The sequence below is a fragment of the Chenopodium album genome, chromosome 14 (genome assembly GCF_948465745.1).
Source record: "Chenopodium album chromosome 14, dcCheAlbu1.1, whole genome shotgun sequence".
In the NCBI taxonomy this organism is placed as follows: domain Eukaryota; kingdom Viridiplantae; phylum Streptophyta; class Magnoliopsida; order Caryophyllales; family Amaranthaceae; genus Chenopodium; species Chenopodium album.
In genome coordinates, this window is record NC_137847.1 from 9,755,171 (window position 1) to 9,768,224 (window position 13,054).

General features: G+C 35.1%; 1 protein-coding gene and 1 long non-coding RNA gene across 2 annotated transcripts; one reads left to right on the plus strand and one right to left on the minus strand.

The window, feature by feature from the left end:
• Window positions 1-1,390: 1,390 nt before the first annotated feature.
• Window positions 1,391-3,062, plus strand: LOC145578856 (uncharacterized). The gene is made up of 3 exons (XR_014098933.1): window positions 1,391-1,492; window positions 1,607-1,746; window positions 2,805-3,062. It is a non-coding gene; the product is annotated as an uncharacterized LOC145578856 (long non-coding RNA).
• A 1,920-nt stretch (window positions 3,063-4,982) lies between these two features.
• On the minus strand, window positions 4,983-9,257 carry LOC145580029 (12-oxophytodienoate reductase 3-like). Its single transcript, XM_081637344.1, has 5 exons — window positions 9,111-9,257; window positions 8,868-9,008; window positions 6,532-6,662; window positions 6,235-6,417; window positions 4,983-5,843 (listed from the first exon to the last, which is right to left on the minus strand). The coding sequence occupies exons 1-5, from the start codon at window positions 9,194-9,196 to the stop codon at window positions 5,182-5,184; spliced, it is 1,203 nt and encodes a 400-aa protein (XP_081493470.1). The 5' UTR covers window positions 9,197-9,257; the 3' UTR covers window positions 4,983-5,181.
• Window positions 9,258-13,054: the final 3,797 nt, after the last annotated feature.

The window sequence follows — 13,054 nt, forward strand, 5'->3', positions numbered from 1 at the left end:
TACCATCTTACCAGACTGGCTGTGAATTGCGATGGACAACAAGCGTAAGCTTTCATTTAAGAGAGCGTCCTTTATAAAGGTTCTCGAGGATGAGTTCACCCAGAAGCTGGTACTTCTCTTGCAATGGATTCCTCCATAGTAGTTTTAAAATGTGAATCAGCAAATAGTGCTACTTGTTCAGCAAAATTATTATGACATGCTTATATAGTGTGGAAGTTCTTAAAGGTCAAATCTATCAGCCCTTCCATCAAGTTATGATTTCTTGTTGATAAGCTTATGAAATGCTAATTGAATTTACTAAGTGTAGCTAAAAGTATCCTGAGTTCAGGCATTTAAAGTTTACAGAAGCTCTCTAGACATTTTGGCACAATTACTCTCACATGTTGTGTATATTAAAATTCTTTTTTATTTTTTTGGGGACATGAAAATAGAGGAGGCTGAGAAGGAGATAGCAATGATTGAAAATGAAATGACTTTATATTCAAATAATTTTGTTGTGTTTACAAGATCAAATGAATACTTCACATTATACAGCTACCGTTTCGACAACTCAAAGCATTTAAATTTAGATAGCACAATTACGACAGAGTTCTGAATTATGACTGTCCAAAAAGAATAGTTGATTGAAATTTTGATGATTCTACATTTTTAGTTAGGTATCTTGATTTTATAGCATCAAATTCATGCAAAAATCTCTAAGGAAGCTCCCAATGGGATAAGGGGGATGAAATGTTTAAATATATGCCGCCTTACCCTTACCCTTCCACCCAACCCTGAACTGATTGTCTGACTTTCTGCTAACAGTAATAACCATGGGTGTCATGAACCAATTCAACAATTATTATAACTTTACATTACTATAACTTAACATTGCTTCTAATCTGTTCTTGTAGCCATTACCCCCTGCCTTCGCTAAGATCTTTGAAGATTACATACCACCGTGGCTCATCTTAGAGATTTCTGGAACCAGAAAATGTTGGAGGGTGGACATAGAAGAGGATGAAAATGGCAATCTGTGTCTCAGTTGTGGCTTTGACTGCTTTGTGAAAGCACATTCTGTGGAAGTTGGAAACTTCTTGCTCTTCGAGCTTGAAGAACCATCAATTCTCCAAGTGAAAATCTATGAGAAAGATGGGTCTGAAAAAACAGTAGGAACAACTCTTGAGTCAGGGTATGAAGTTGGAGCCTGTGAATCTCCAAGAAAAACTCCGTCAACCCATAAAGAAGGAGAAGCAAGTCCATGGCCTACAACACCTTGTAAGTCAATTTATGCTAACATTTCCGTGTAAGAAGCAGCTCTTGTCGTTTTACATGTTTTGATTTTGATGATCAAAGAATTGTTTTGGGCTTTTGGCATCTTGGTGTATTGGTCTGAAAAATTCAGTAGGAACAAATTTTGAGTCAAGATATGAAGTTGGAGCCTTTGAATCCCCAACAGAAACTCCGCTAATCCATAAAGAAGCAGAAGCAAGTCCATGGTCTAAAACACCTTGTAAGTTGATTTACTACTAGTTCACCTTACATTTCCAAGTAAGAAGCAGCTCTAATTGTTTACCTGCTGTGATACTGATCTAAGAACTGTTTCGGTGTCTTGGTGTGTTGTAAGCTGTTCAAAATGGAGTATATCAGATGCAGCCGTCCTTTATTGACAGGAGCACGAGGAGAAAATGTATATTGTCAACTACTAAACATGGTTTGTGTTTCTCTCTGACCTGGAGAAAGGCCAGTCACTTAACTTATTATCTGGTAAATTACTTTCATATTAGAACTGTATCAACCCCATCCACATTCTTTTAGTTTGTTTTCTACATTTTAGGAAATATTAAAGAATAAAGAAGTATTTAGGCAAAATTGGTTGAAACAACACAAATTTTTACTTGGGTGCTCTCAACAACACAAACTTTAAGTGGAGCAATGGGGTTGGGTGCCGTAAATGACACCAGTGTTTTCCGGTGCCGGAGATTCAACCAGATTCCAGGTTCTTTTATTTATTATTATTAAATTAACTCCCGTTCCCCTTCATGTGACTATTCATATGAGGAAAAAAAATAACAGAGAATTGAAGATAATTCGGTGCTTATAACTGATCATTTCATTAAAGTTGTGGCTTTACTTAAGAAGAAAGGAGTTAAACCAGAGGTTTTGGGATCCTACATAGCCCTACTATAGCTTGGTTAGATTTGATATTTTGAAACTTATTTGATGCTGAAAGTGGATGTCGATTATTGTTTAATCTGAAGAAAAGAATTGCCTCAGCCTTGGACAAATCCCAATTAGACAATCACAAAGAATATAGTAGTCACGTGAAGGAAGGGGAGGGGATTAATTTAATAAAAATAAAATAAAAAATAAAAAACCCGGAACCCAGTGGAATCTCTAGCACCAGAAAATATTTATGTCATTTACGGCACCCAACCCCTAAAGTTCGTGCTGTTCGTTGCTCCTATTAAATTTTGTGTTGTTGAGCTCACCCAAGCAAGAGTTTGTGGCTTTGTGCTACTCTAGCCAATTTTATTAGTTAACTTTCGATAACAAAAAGTCGGAGCAAGTGAAATACCGTTAAGTACTTAAGTTACTCTGACATAGTCATCAAACCATGCCAGTGTAACTTTAAAATCACCCATTTCAAAAAGTTGTAAGAAAATGACAGCCATTTGTGTTATTTTTAACCCAAAATTTTTAGTAGTCATGATGGGGATTGAGGGACTATGATTCTATACAACGTAACCTAAATTTATATATTTAACATTATTTATGAAGAATTGAGTAATGGAAAGCATAATTGAAGACAAGTTGATATGCAGACAATTCCAAAGGCAATGCTAAATGGGAAGGCTTTATCCAACAAAGACACAGTAACACTTCAGAACCAGGAAGGAAGTAGCTGGCCAGTGGAGTTGAGAATCAGGGCAGATGGTCGTGTAGATTTAGCAAAAGGATGGAGGGAGTTTGTGGTAGACAATGAATTAGTAACTGGTGACACACTGAAATTTGAGTTTGTGTCAAATAATGTGATTCAAGTTAACGTGGGACGGGCTTCTCAAGTTGACAATCCTTCTCAAAGAGAACAAGAGTGCAAAATTGAACCCATGGAACTTATTAATATGACTTGTGAGTTTTGTTGCAACAAACAATCTTCTTCTTCCCTGAATTAATCCTATTCTCTCTGTTAAATTTTGGACAGTTATATTCTGCAAACAAAAAGACCTCTATTATCAAAATAGATAAAAGAATAAAAAAACACAGATATGTAGAAGTACCTAAGAACAGATCATGTGTATAGGTGAAAATGAGGAGCTTGCTGCTAACTGTATCATCAATAATGCACCCGGAACCATGGATAAATATGAGAGAGTTTCCTTGGAATAAAAAAGCCCTTCATTCTCTCTAACTTGGACAGAGAAAACAAGAAATTCTTATTTGGTAAGTTCTCTCAGTTTGCTATTTTTTTCTCAAGTATTATGTCAGAAACCTCGTGCATGCCATGACATGTTAATTTTCTTGCTATGGTGTCAACATGTTAGCCGGTCAGTTAGATTAATAAAATGTCATCAGGTGTTGAAACTGATATGGTCATCATTTGTGAAATTTTGGGTTTAAGATGACTTCCTCTGATTGTATGATGGAAATTAATGTTGCTAAACATGTGTCTTAGGCATAGGACAATTTCTCTATTTCTCTTCAACAGCATATCAGCAGAATTTGCTTGAAAACTTATACTCCCTTGATGTGCAGCATATTCCGAAGGCAATTGCCAGCAGGCAGAAGCTGGAGAACAAAGACATAATAGTGCTATGTGATCCTGAAGGAAAGAAATGGCTAATGGAAGTTAGAACCAGACAATCAGATGGTCGTGTTGGATTAGGCCGTGGATGGATTGATTTTACAAAATCATATGGATTTGGTGTTGGTGACACTTTGGTTTTTGAGTTTGTGACTAACCATATGATGAACGTTAATATAGTTAAAGCTGGTGGGTTGAACCACACTGTTACAGGAGATATTGATAAAGCAACAAGTGTTGAAACTTCACTAATTGCTCAGACGAGTCAGAACTCTCCATGGGATCCAATAAATGCAAAAAGTCTTTTCTGAAGATTGAAGTGATGAGATCACACATTCGAACATGTAGAAGAAATTCATGGTTTCCTGTCATTTTGACATGTATATATACTAGGTACAAACTACCTTTTGAAGCACTAGTTGCCTGGGCAAAGACCTTATGCCCTTGGGGCCAGTATTCATGGATAATCACTGGTTTCCTTCGAGGACTTTGTACTTTGTTTTGGTGCTTCATGTTCAAAAACTTTAGAGGTCATTTCATGATGCAGCTGAATCTTGTTTATTCAGCTTTTCAAGTTTTCATTTCGATTGACCTCCGATGTCACTGTTAACAGTTGAACTGTTTAGATTAATTGTCATCGTCTCTACTAGTCTACTACATAACCATGTTCCTTTTAATCCCCCCCCCCCCCCCCCCCACCTCTTTCCTCTATAGGTGCAGATGCAGCTCAGAACAAGAAATAATATTGACATAATTTTAAAAGATCTCTAGTAAAGTTAAGCTGCTACACAAACATGTACTTTGCGTCTTTGTATCATAACTGTAATTGATTTAACTAGAATGGGTACTTAATTTTACAGGACGTGATATGTGAATGTCATCCACCACGCAGTTTTGTTATATTATACGGAGTATTACAATAAAGATAAACGAAACCAACAATTAAGAACACACGAATTTAACATGGTTCACTAATATGCATTGGGTTAAGTCCACCGGACTATAGGAATTTTATTGATCATGAGAAAAACTAATTATGAAGTACAAAACTAGACTAGGTTTAAGTTAAGGGACAAAATTACTGCCAAAACAAAGTCGGAATAAAGCTGAAATGTAAGCCTCAACAACAAAACCGTATGCCCAATGAAATGGGGGCTGTGGATTTCAAGGGCATACTCCAACATGCTACACTAGCCAATAATTATACAAATAATACAACAATATATCACATAATGGTTCATTGGTTCCCAAGGGTGCGAGCAAGCAAATTATCAAATTATGTACCCCATTATTCCCTAAATAATAGGCCACATTTCATAGGAATTGGCCCCATTATTTGTCTGAAATAATTCCATATGCAAATCTAACATACAATATCAGAGAGATTCACAGGTACACTATAGACGAGCCAATACCTTATTATCGGTGCTATCTTTACCAAGAAAGGGGTAATCAGTGTAACCCACTACAGGATCCTGGGTGTAGAATGTTTTCCGAAGATATCTATTCAAGGAAGCATTAACCTTAAACCTTTCAACCAAATCAGGATTCGATATAAAAAGCCTCCCAAAAGATACTAAATCAGCATCCCCTTGAGCAATAGCTTCCATTCCAAGCTCCCTGGTGTACCCACCACTGCACATAAAAGATCCCTGATATGCTTTCCTTAGAGTTCGAATAAGCTGAGCTTCCTCTTCTTCGCTCCCTTGTCTAGCTGACTCAGTTTGGCCATATGCAACATATCGAGGCTGAGTTACATGAAGATACGTAAGCTGTGAGTTCAAATCTAACTGGAGTCTGTTGAGACACTTGACCACAGTAAGTCCAAGTGCAAGAGGATTGGAGTCTGAGGCATCAAGGTGGTCTATTGCTGGTGAGATCCTTATAGCAACTCTATCAGCTCCAACGGCTGTAGCCACCGCATGAACCACCTGAACTAAGAATCTACAACGGTTAGTGAGGGACCCACCATACTCGTCTGTGCGATCATTGATACCATCTTTTAGAAATTGGTCAATGAGGTAGCCATGGGCTCCGTGGATCTCCACTCCATCAAAACCTGAGAATGACACTTAAAGCATTACATGGCTGAATTTTCTTTAAGTTCATCGTCCTTGATTGCTAAACTATACACTGCATACTTCAAGTCGGCCTTGAAGCCATGACAAATTGACAAGAAACACTCTACAAATTGTAGTGTCATTATATTAACCATCCTAATAATATACATATTCCTTTTTAAAATTTAGCAATATTTCTCATGTTACCCTGCATATAATTTGAAATCTGCTTGTTTCCAAAGGTAATCTAACAGCTAATAAGGCCAGAGAGGTAATCTTGACAAAAAGCATAGTGATTATATTTCTTTTGTGAAACGACTGACACACACTACACAGGTCACACACATATACACACACACACCAGCTAACAATCATTAGAAGAAGATGAACCTGCTTGAATGGCATTTATTGCAGCCTGACGATATTGCTCAACAATCTCAGGTATTTCATGGGAAGCCAGGGCTCGAGGAGCAGGGTATTTTTCCGTAGACCCATCTGGCATCAGAATTCTCCATCTATTTGATATCGGCTTATTTGTTGAAGAGATTGGTGCCTCGCCTCCAGGTTGGTACACTATATAGAGCAATACATATCTTTGACGTTTAATACGAAGAATAAAATTCAAAAATAAAGCAATAATTCTATATTATACCAATAATTTATAATTATAAAGAGTGATTAGTGAACCTGTATGGGAGGCTCGACCAACATGCCACAACTGACAGAAGATGACTGCACCCTTGGCATGAACAGCATTAACCACTTTCTTCCATCCTTCGACTTGCTCATTAGTGTAAATTCCTGGGCAATGGGGAAACCTGCAGCATTAATTCCGTTTTTGTTTAGACAGACAGCAGTAATTTTTTTGTCAGATAGACCATAATATGTACACAGATGGTAAGCTAAAAGCAGAAGAATGTAACTAGCGAACTGCAAAATAAGAGAAATTGAAGAAAGCAAACATATGAGGGGAACATGAAAACCAATTTTATTTTTCTAGTCTGGATTAGTTAACTGATAATTTCTCGAGTGCACAGTTGCTAGAAGAGACAACGCTACCATATGCCTTAGAGCCAGGGGCACAGCTAAGAAAGGGGTGGAGTATGCCTCACAACTGATCCCCACCTCCCCGTCTCAGCTTCATGGCCCATCTATTTCTTAAGGTGGCCAAGATTAAGCCTGTACACGTCACAATCCAGAAAGGCAGAAACAGCAAATTGCTTCTTTTTCCTCCACTCTTGATTTATATATTCACTAATATATTACACGAATAGCAATTAGTGTTATACCAGCTTAATTTGCAATTTCGCTGTTGCCATTCACATTTTAGCAGCAGGCAACAGCAAAGTAATATGTGCACCACAAATAGGTTCAGGTAACATCCAGTTTGCATAACAGCAGCATTATAGATTCTGTTTTCAGCTGCTCAACTATAGTAGCTTCTTTAACAAATCTTCTATCCAGTGTTGATTGCTAAATTCCTAAACATTAAGGTTTACCAAAGTCAAACAGAGATATAAAGAGGAATTATCAACATTCTACATTCAAATTAACTTAACCTTGTAAGAGCACATTCCAATTTTAATTGTTAAAGTTCTCAGCTTTTTATACATTTTTTCACAACTCTTTTCTTATTTATGCATCAAACCTCTCCAATTGTGCCCCTACTTTTAACATGAAACTCACATTTTCTCAATATTAAAAACTACTCCTAAACATCAAAATAATTATTACGGAGAATCATTTGATTAATCTATACCTAGTCTATAAAAACACGAACCTACAAGTCATGTATCACTAGTAGCATTGCTACTAACTTCTTCCAGTGGTAGTACTGCAACTTATTTCTTGTATTGATAACCATGGTTAACATATGTCAATTTAGGGTCTGTTCTGATTGACTGAAGTGAGCTGAGTTGAACTGAATATTTTTTGAGAGAATGAAATTAAGAACTGAACTGAAAATGCCCTTAATCTAAAACTTTCATTAATAATGTCAACTTATGTAAAAAGTCAAAACTACAGAGCCATCAATACTCCCTTCGTCCTTTTATTACACGCTTGTTTTTCTTTTTTGGGTCATTAAAATTAAGTGCTTGTTTCAATTTAGGGTAATGCTATACATAATCTTGAAAATAATCTTGAAAATTGTATAAAATTAAAAAGTTCATGACAAAAACACGCGTAAATTAGTGTAATTAGCGTGTTTTTGTCATGATTTTCTAAATTTAAACAATTTTCAAGAGTCTTTTTAATACTTATATGTAGCCCTAAGGGCTAAGTATAGCATTTTCTTTCAATTTATAGGTTGTGCTTTTTTACAATATTATTCTCTTTTTGATGATTTGTCTTTCTTTTTTTTTTTTTTCTTTTTTGTACTTTAACGTCAATTCCCAATACTTTCTCTCTCCTAATTACCAACCATTTTTTTTTCTCTACACATCTTTAACCCTACATGCATATTTTTACTCTCAATTATTAGTTTTAAGGAATCTTTAACTTTTCTAATTCCCGTATAAAATGAGAAATAGACATATAATAATAGGACGGAGGGAGTGTTAGTTTTAAAAAATTCAAAATTGGGTATCAATGATACAAGTCAAAAGCACATGACTTGAAATGAGAATTTCCCAAAAATGAAATGAAAACCAAAACTAATTCCAAGTAGTTATGTTCATCATTTTTTTATTTATTGCCCGGTTCATAAAGCTAGTTGATTTTGTTCTCTCAGTCCTATTCCGCGCCTTCACTAATGTAATGTTGGTTTTTTTTATTTTTTTTTTTTTTTTTTTTTTTTTTTTTTTTTTTACCATTACACGGGTCATAAAACTAGTTAATCATGTTTCAAAAACAAAACTAGTTAATCAAAAACCGGTAAAAAAATTCAAATCAAATGTAAGATAATGCACCATAACAAACAATAAACTACTACTCAGATAATCTTCACAAACAATCTTATGACAAATCATCACAAAATTCATACTCAAAATATATAAATTATAAGAAAATTAAAAAAAAAATACCCAGGAGCAGTAGGAGAAATGAGTGTGCCCTCAGAAATCAAGAAACCGCCAGGAGTAGATCGCTGAACGTAATACTCTTTCAACGCATCGTTTGGTATCTCATTTATCGCCCTACATCTTGTCATAGGCGCCAATACCACTCTACAACAAATTATAATAAACGGGTCATTACTCAAAACCCGAGATCAAATCCTGTCTACATCATATCAATACTGGAGAGGGAAACTAGTTAAAAAAAAGTACCTGTGGGAAAGAGAGAATTTTCCGAGTTTGTAAGGAGAAAAGAGGGGTGCAGTTGAATCATTTCCTTCATTCTTGTAACTTGCCATTGCTGAATCAAGATTTCTAGGAGAGAGAAAAGTTGGAGCAATTCAGTCAATGAGTCGTGGAATGATAGTCATAGTAGCAGCCAATTTTAATTGGTGGGATTAAAGGAGGTTATATGGTGTGGTCAACATTAGATTAATTATGTGGTCGGGGGTAAGAGATTTGATCATTGGACGGTTGAGATTTGATTGATCATGATTTTATGGAACTTTTAAGGGTTGAGATTTCAGACAGGGAAAAGGAGAAGTGAAGTAGTGTAGTTATTGGACAAAAAAGTGGAAAAAATAGTGCGTTGGGAATTATTACTCGCATTAGTTGTTTTAAAACACGTGGTTTTACTTTTGTAAAATATCATTTCCCAATATGGAGTGTGGGAACTTCACAAAACTCATAAGTCAACACTAGGGGTGGGAATATCATCCAAATTCAAGATTTGTTTTCTTCAACTTATTTCATATATTTATTATTTTCACTGTCCCTTTATTATATATCTATTTCTCATTTTGTACGGAAATTAAAAAACTAAAGATTTCTTAAAATTAATAATTGAGAATATAAATATGCATGTGGGGTTAGACTGTTAGAGAGTGATAGAGAGAAAGAAAAAGTGGTTGGGAATTAGGAGAGAGAAAGTATTGGGAATTAATGTTAAAGTACAAAAGAAAAAGAAAAAGGATGATAAATCATCAAAAAGAGAATAATATTATTAAAAAAGTACAACCTATAAATAGAAACAGACACTTAATTTTGATGACCCAAAAAAGGAATACAGGCATGTAATAAAGGGACGGAGGGAGTACTTATTTTCTAATAAATTCAAATTAGACCAGATCGACTCGATCAAGAAAATCCAGATAAAACCAGATCTGAACTTTTGATTATCATTTATCTATAAATACCATTAATTGCGTATTAAAAAAATTAGAAAAATTACATATTTGAAAAGTTTATAATGAGACGAATCTAACAAGATCCATTTTGATAATGTTTTTCTTCATAGATTAGTATTAAAATACGGTCAAAATTTAGTCAAATTGTAAAATCATATTATACCAACCAGATAATAAAAATTCAGATCAGACCTGATTAGACCTTAAAAAAATCAGACCAGATCTACTTATTTCAGGTGAAGAGAACAAGTCCTCAATAGATAACCATTCACTTGGTTAAAATATATATTGTAGATGAAAATTCGAACTTAATTAGGTGACAGATGGATGAGCGGGTGATGATACACTCAACCCATCACTCGACTCATCCATCCACCCGTTAAAATTATTTATATATATAAATATTAATAAATACTAGCTCCGTTTTTTTTAGTTGACACGTTTTGACTTTAGCACAATTCACACACTTTCATTTGACCGTATTTTGTGCTTTATACATAATGAAAAATATAGTCATGTGCGATCTTGTTAGATTCGTTACGACATATATTTTCAAAATATCAACTTTTTATAATTTTTGCTTATCGGTAATTAAAGATATGAATGGTTGAAGTTGTGCTTTGGCAAACGTGACTTAAGAAACATGTCAACTAAAAAGAAATGTAGGAAGTATTATTTAATATTTTTAAGGACTATTTGCAATGTTAGGAATTGACATGTGTTTTTAAGATAGTAAAAGGAGCAAGTATTAGAAAGGTGCATCAAAGTATTAATTAATTATAATCACTGCCAGTATTTTTTAAAAAAATCTTTATTTTGGTTATGAAAGTGTAAAATTGTATTTATATATTTTTTTTTACCCGATCTACCCCGTTTCATCCATGAATGATGGATGGATCAAATGTGGATGACTGTAAATTAGGTGATGGATGGATTGGGTGACAGATGGATCGTTGGTAGATGGAAGCGGATGAAGCATCGCCTGACCGACAACTCATCTCCGTTACATTGCCATCCCTAGTCAACACTAATGCACAACTCTCATTGATAATTTATCATTTATCTAGTTTTAATAGATTGCTCCATTGTAATAAGAAAGGACTTGTTTATTGAGAGTGATCATTAGCCGATTTGGGTCAGAGTTTAAGAAATAAGTCATATTTTTAAAGAAAATGTAAGCTTATTATCAACAAATAAGAACCCCCCTCCCCCCGCGCGTACTTGAAGATCTCCCTATGAGATTTGGACAAGTCAAGGAAAGAAAGGGAGATGTTGCTCTAACACTAACTTTTGTTGAAGGTTTGCCCCTTCACCAAGAAATCAAATTTCCAGATGGAGACCCCTTGCAATTTAGTATATTAGTAAAGCAATGGTCTCAAGTTCGACTTTCAAAGCATGTGACAGCCCATGTGATGCATGTCCCGTTGAGGAAATCATCCTGGGAGTAGAGATGGAAGAGATCATCCATTCATAATTACAGACATTATGAAGCTTAATTGAGGAAATCATTGAAGGTAATTCCCCAATGGCGAGTGAATGAAGGTGATTCCCCAATGGTGAGTGAATAAATCAAGGATAATGCATTAAAGGAAGTGGCGGCTAGCCAACCTTGGAGCAAAAGGAAGGGAATGAATTCCATTGTTGGTCAGTAAAGGAGATTCAACCTTGGAGTGAACGAAAGGAAGTCTGCTGTGAAAAGAAGAGATTCAATCATCTCTCTTAGCCAGAAATCCACGAATGCCCTAGCTACTAATAATATCAAAAGCAAGATGAAATGTAGATGATATGTTTGGACAAGGATTGTGCAAGTATGAAGCGAAAGAATGATTCTCCATCACCGTCAGGGCGTCAGACCTCCCTATCCATTATCTAAAGAAATTAGTTGGCAAATATTATTTTTGTTTTACTACTCTAGTATTCATAGTCGTGTCCTTCATAACCATAAAGTGGCGAATTGTATCAGCAATTATGGGTTTGTAGTCATGTACTTGCTTCGAGGTCCATAACCTAGACATTGAGGCTATCAGAAGAACCATCAACCATGGACTTGCTTCTTTTTTTCATTGTCAAAAATATTATAAATAAAAAAAAATGCAAATTTAATGACATTTTGGTATATAACCAACCAACAAGTATGAGACCCACACCCAATAAAAAGTTGTTATTACTGCTAATTGATTAATATTTTTGTAGTAATGTTTTTGGTTTAGAGTATTGAAATGATTTCCCTAAGTAAGAACTAAGAAACATACAACATCAAAAGACAAATTCTTTAGAGAAAAAATGCTCTTGATTGAATAGCTTTTGGGCTTTTGCTCCTCCTTCTATAGTTCTATGTCTTCTCTAACGTATGTGGCTCCTTATTTCTTGTTCTTCCTTAGCATTCTTTTATGGTTGAATTGATTCATCTTCTGATTTTTAGTGTATTAATTTTGGATGATCATGTTTGTAAGTTTCCTAAAATTAAACCAAGGTCAGGTTTATAATATGAAAGTTTAGGAGCAACAAACCAACTAAAGTCCAACAAAGCAACTGCCCATTGAAACTAGTGTTCAACCTCTAAACACCATTAGTCACCCAACAAAAAACCACCAACAATAATAGAATCCACCACTAGTCCAATACTCATCCACCATTCACCCACTAGAACACATCACGTAACGGCATAACCTATGATAACTTCCATTCATGGGCATGGTGGGGTAGGGTAGATGTACGTGGTGGGCAAGGTTGTGGCTAGAGGCTGGGGTTTGGTAAACAATTCCAAAATAAAAGGTGGATTTTTCACGGAACGGTGTAACGTATGATAACTTCTATTTATACAAGAAGTACTATACATTAAGTTTGGCCATTATACATGAATATAAATAAGTTTGATATAAAATCTACTTGTAATTTGTACATGTTAATAAATGGCTATTATACATGAATATAAATAAGTATTACCAAGGTTATTAAAATCGGGATTCT

What these genes read in the sequence shown, in the direction of transcription:
- LOC145580029 (XM_081637344.1), bottom strand. Translation starts at nt 9,196, where the DNA reads ATGGCAAGTTACAAGAATGAAGGAAATGATTCAACTGCACCCCTCTTT. An exon ending in AAATTCTCTCTTTCCCACAG is followed by an intron (nt 9,009 to 9,110) that starts GTACTTTTTTTT and finishes AATTTGTTGTAG; the next exon opens with AGTGGTATTGGCGCCTATGA. An exon ending in ATTTCTCCTACTGCTCCTGG is followed by an intron (nt 6,663 to 8,867) that starts GTATTTTTTTTT and finishes TTAATGCTGCAG; the next exon opens with GTTTCCCCATTGCCCAGGAA.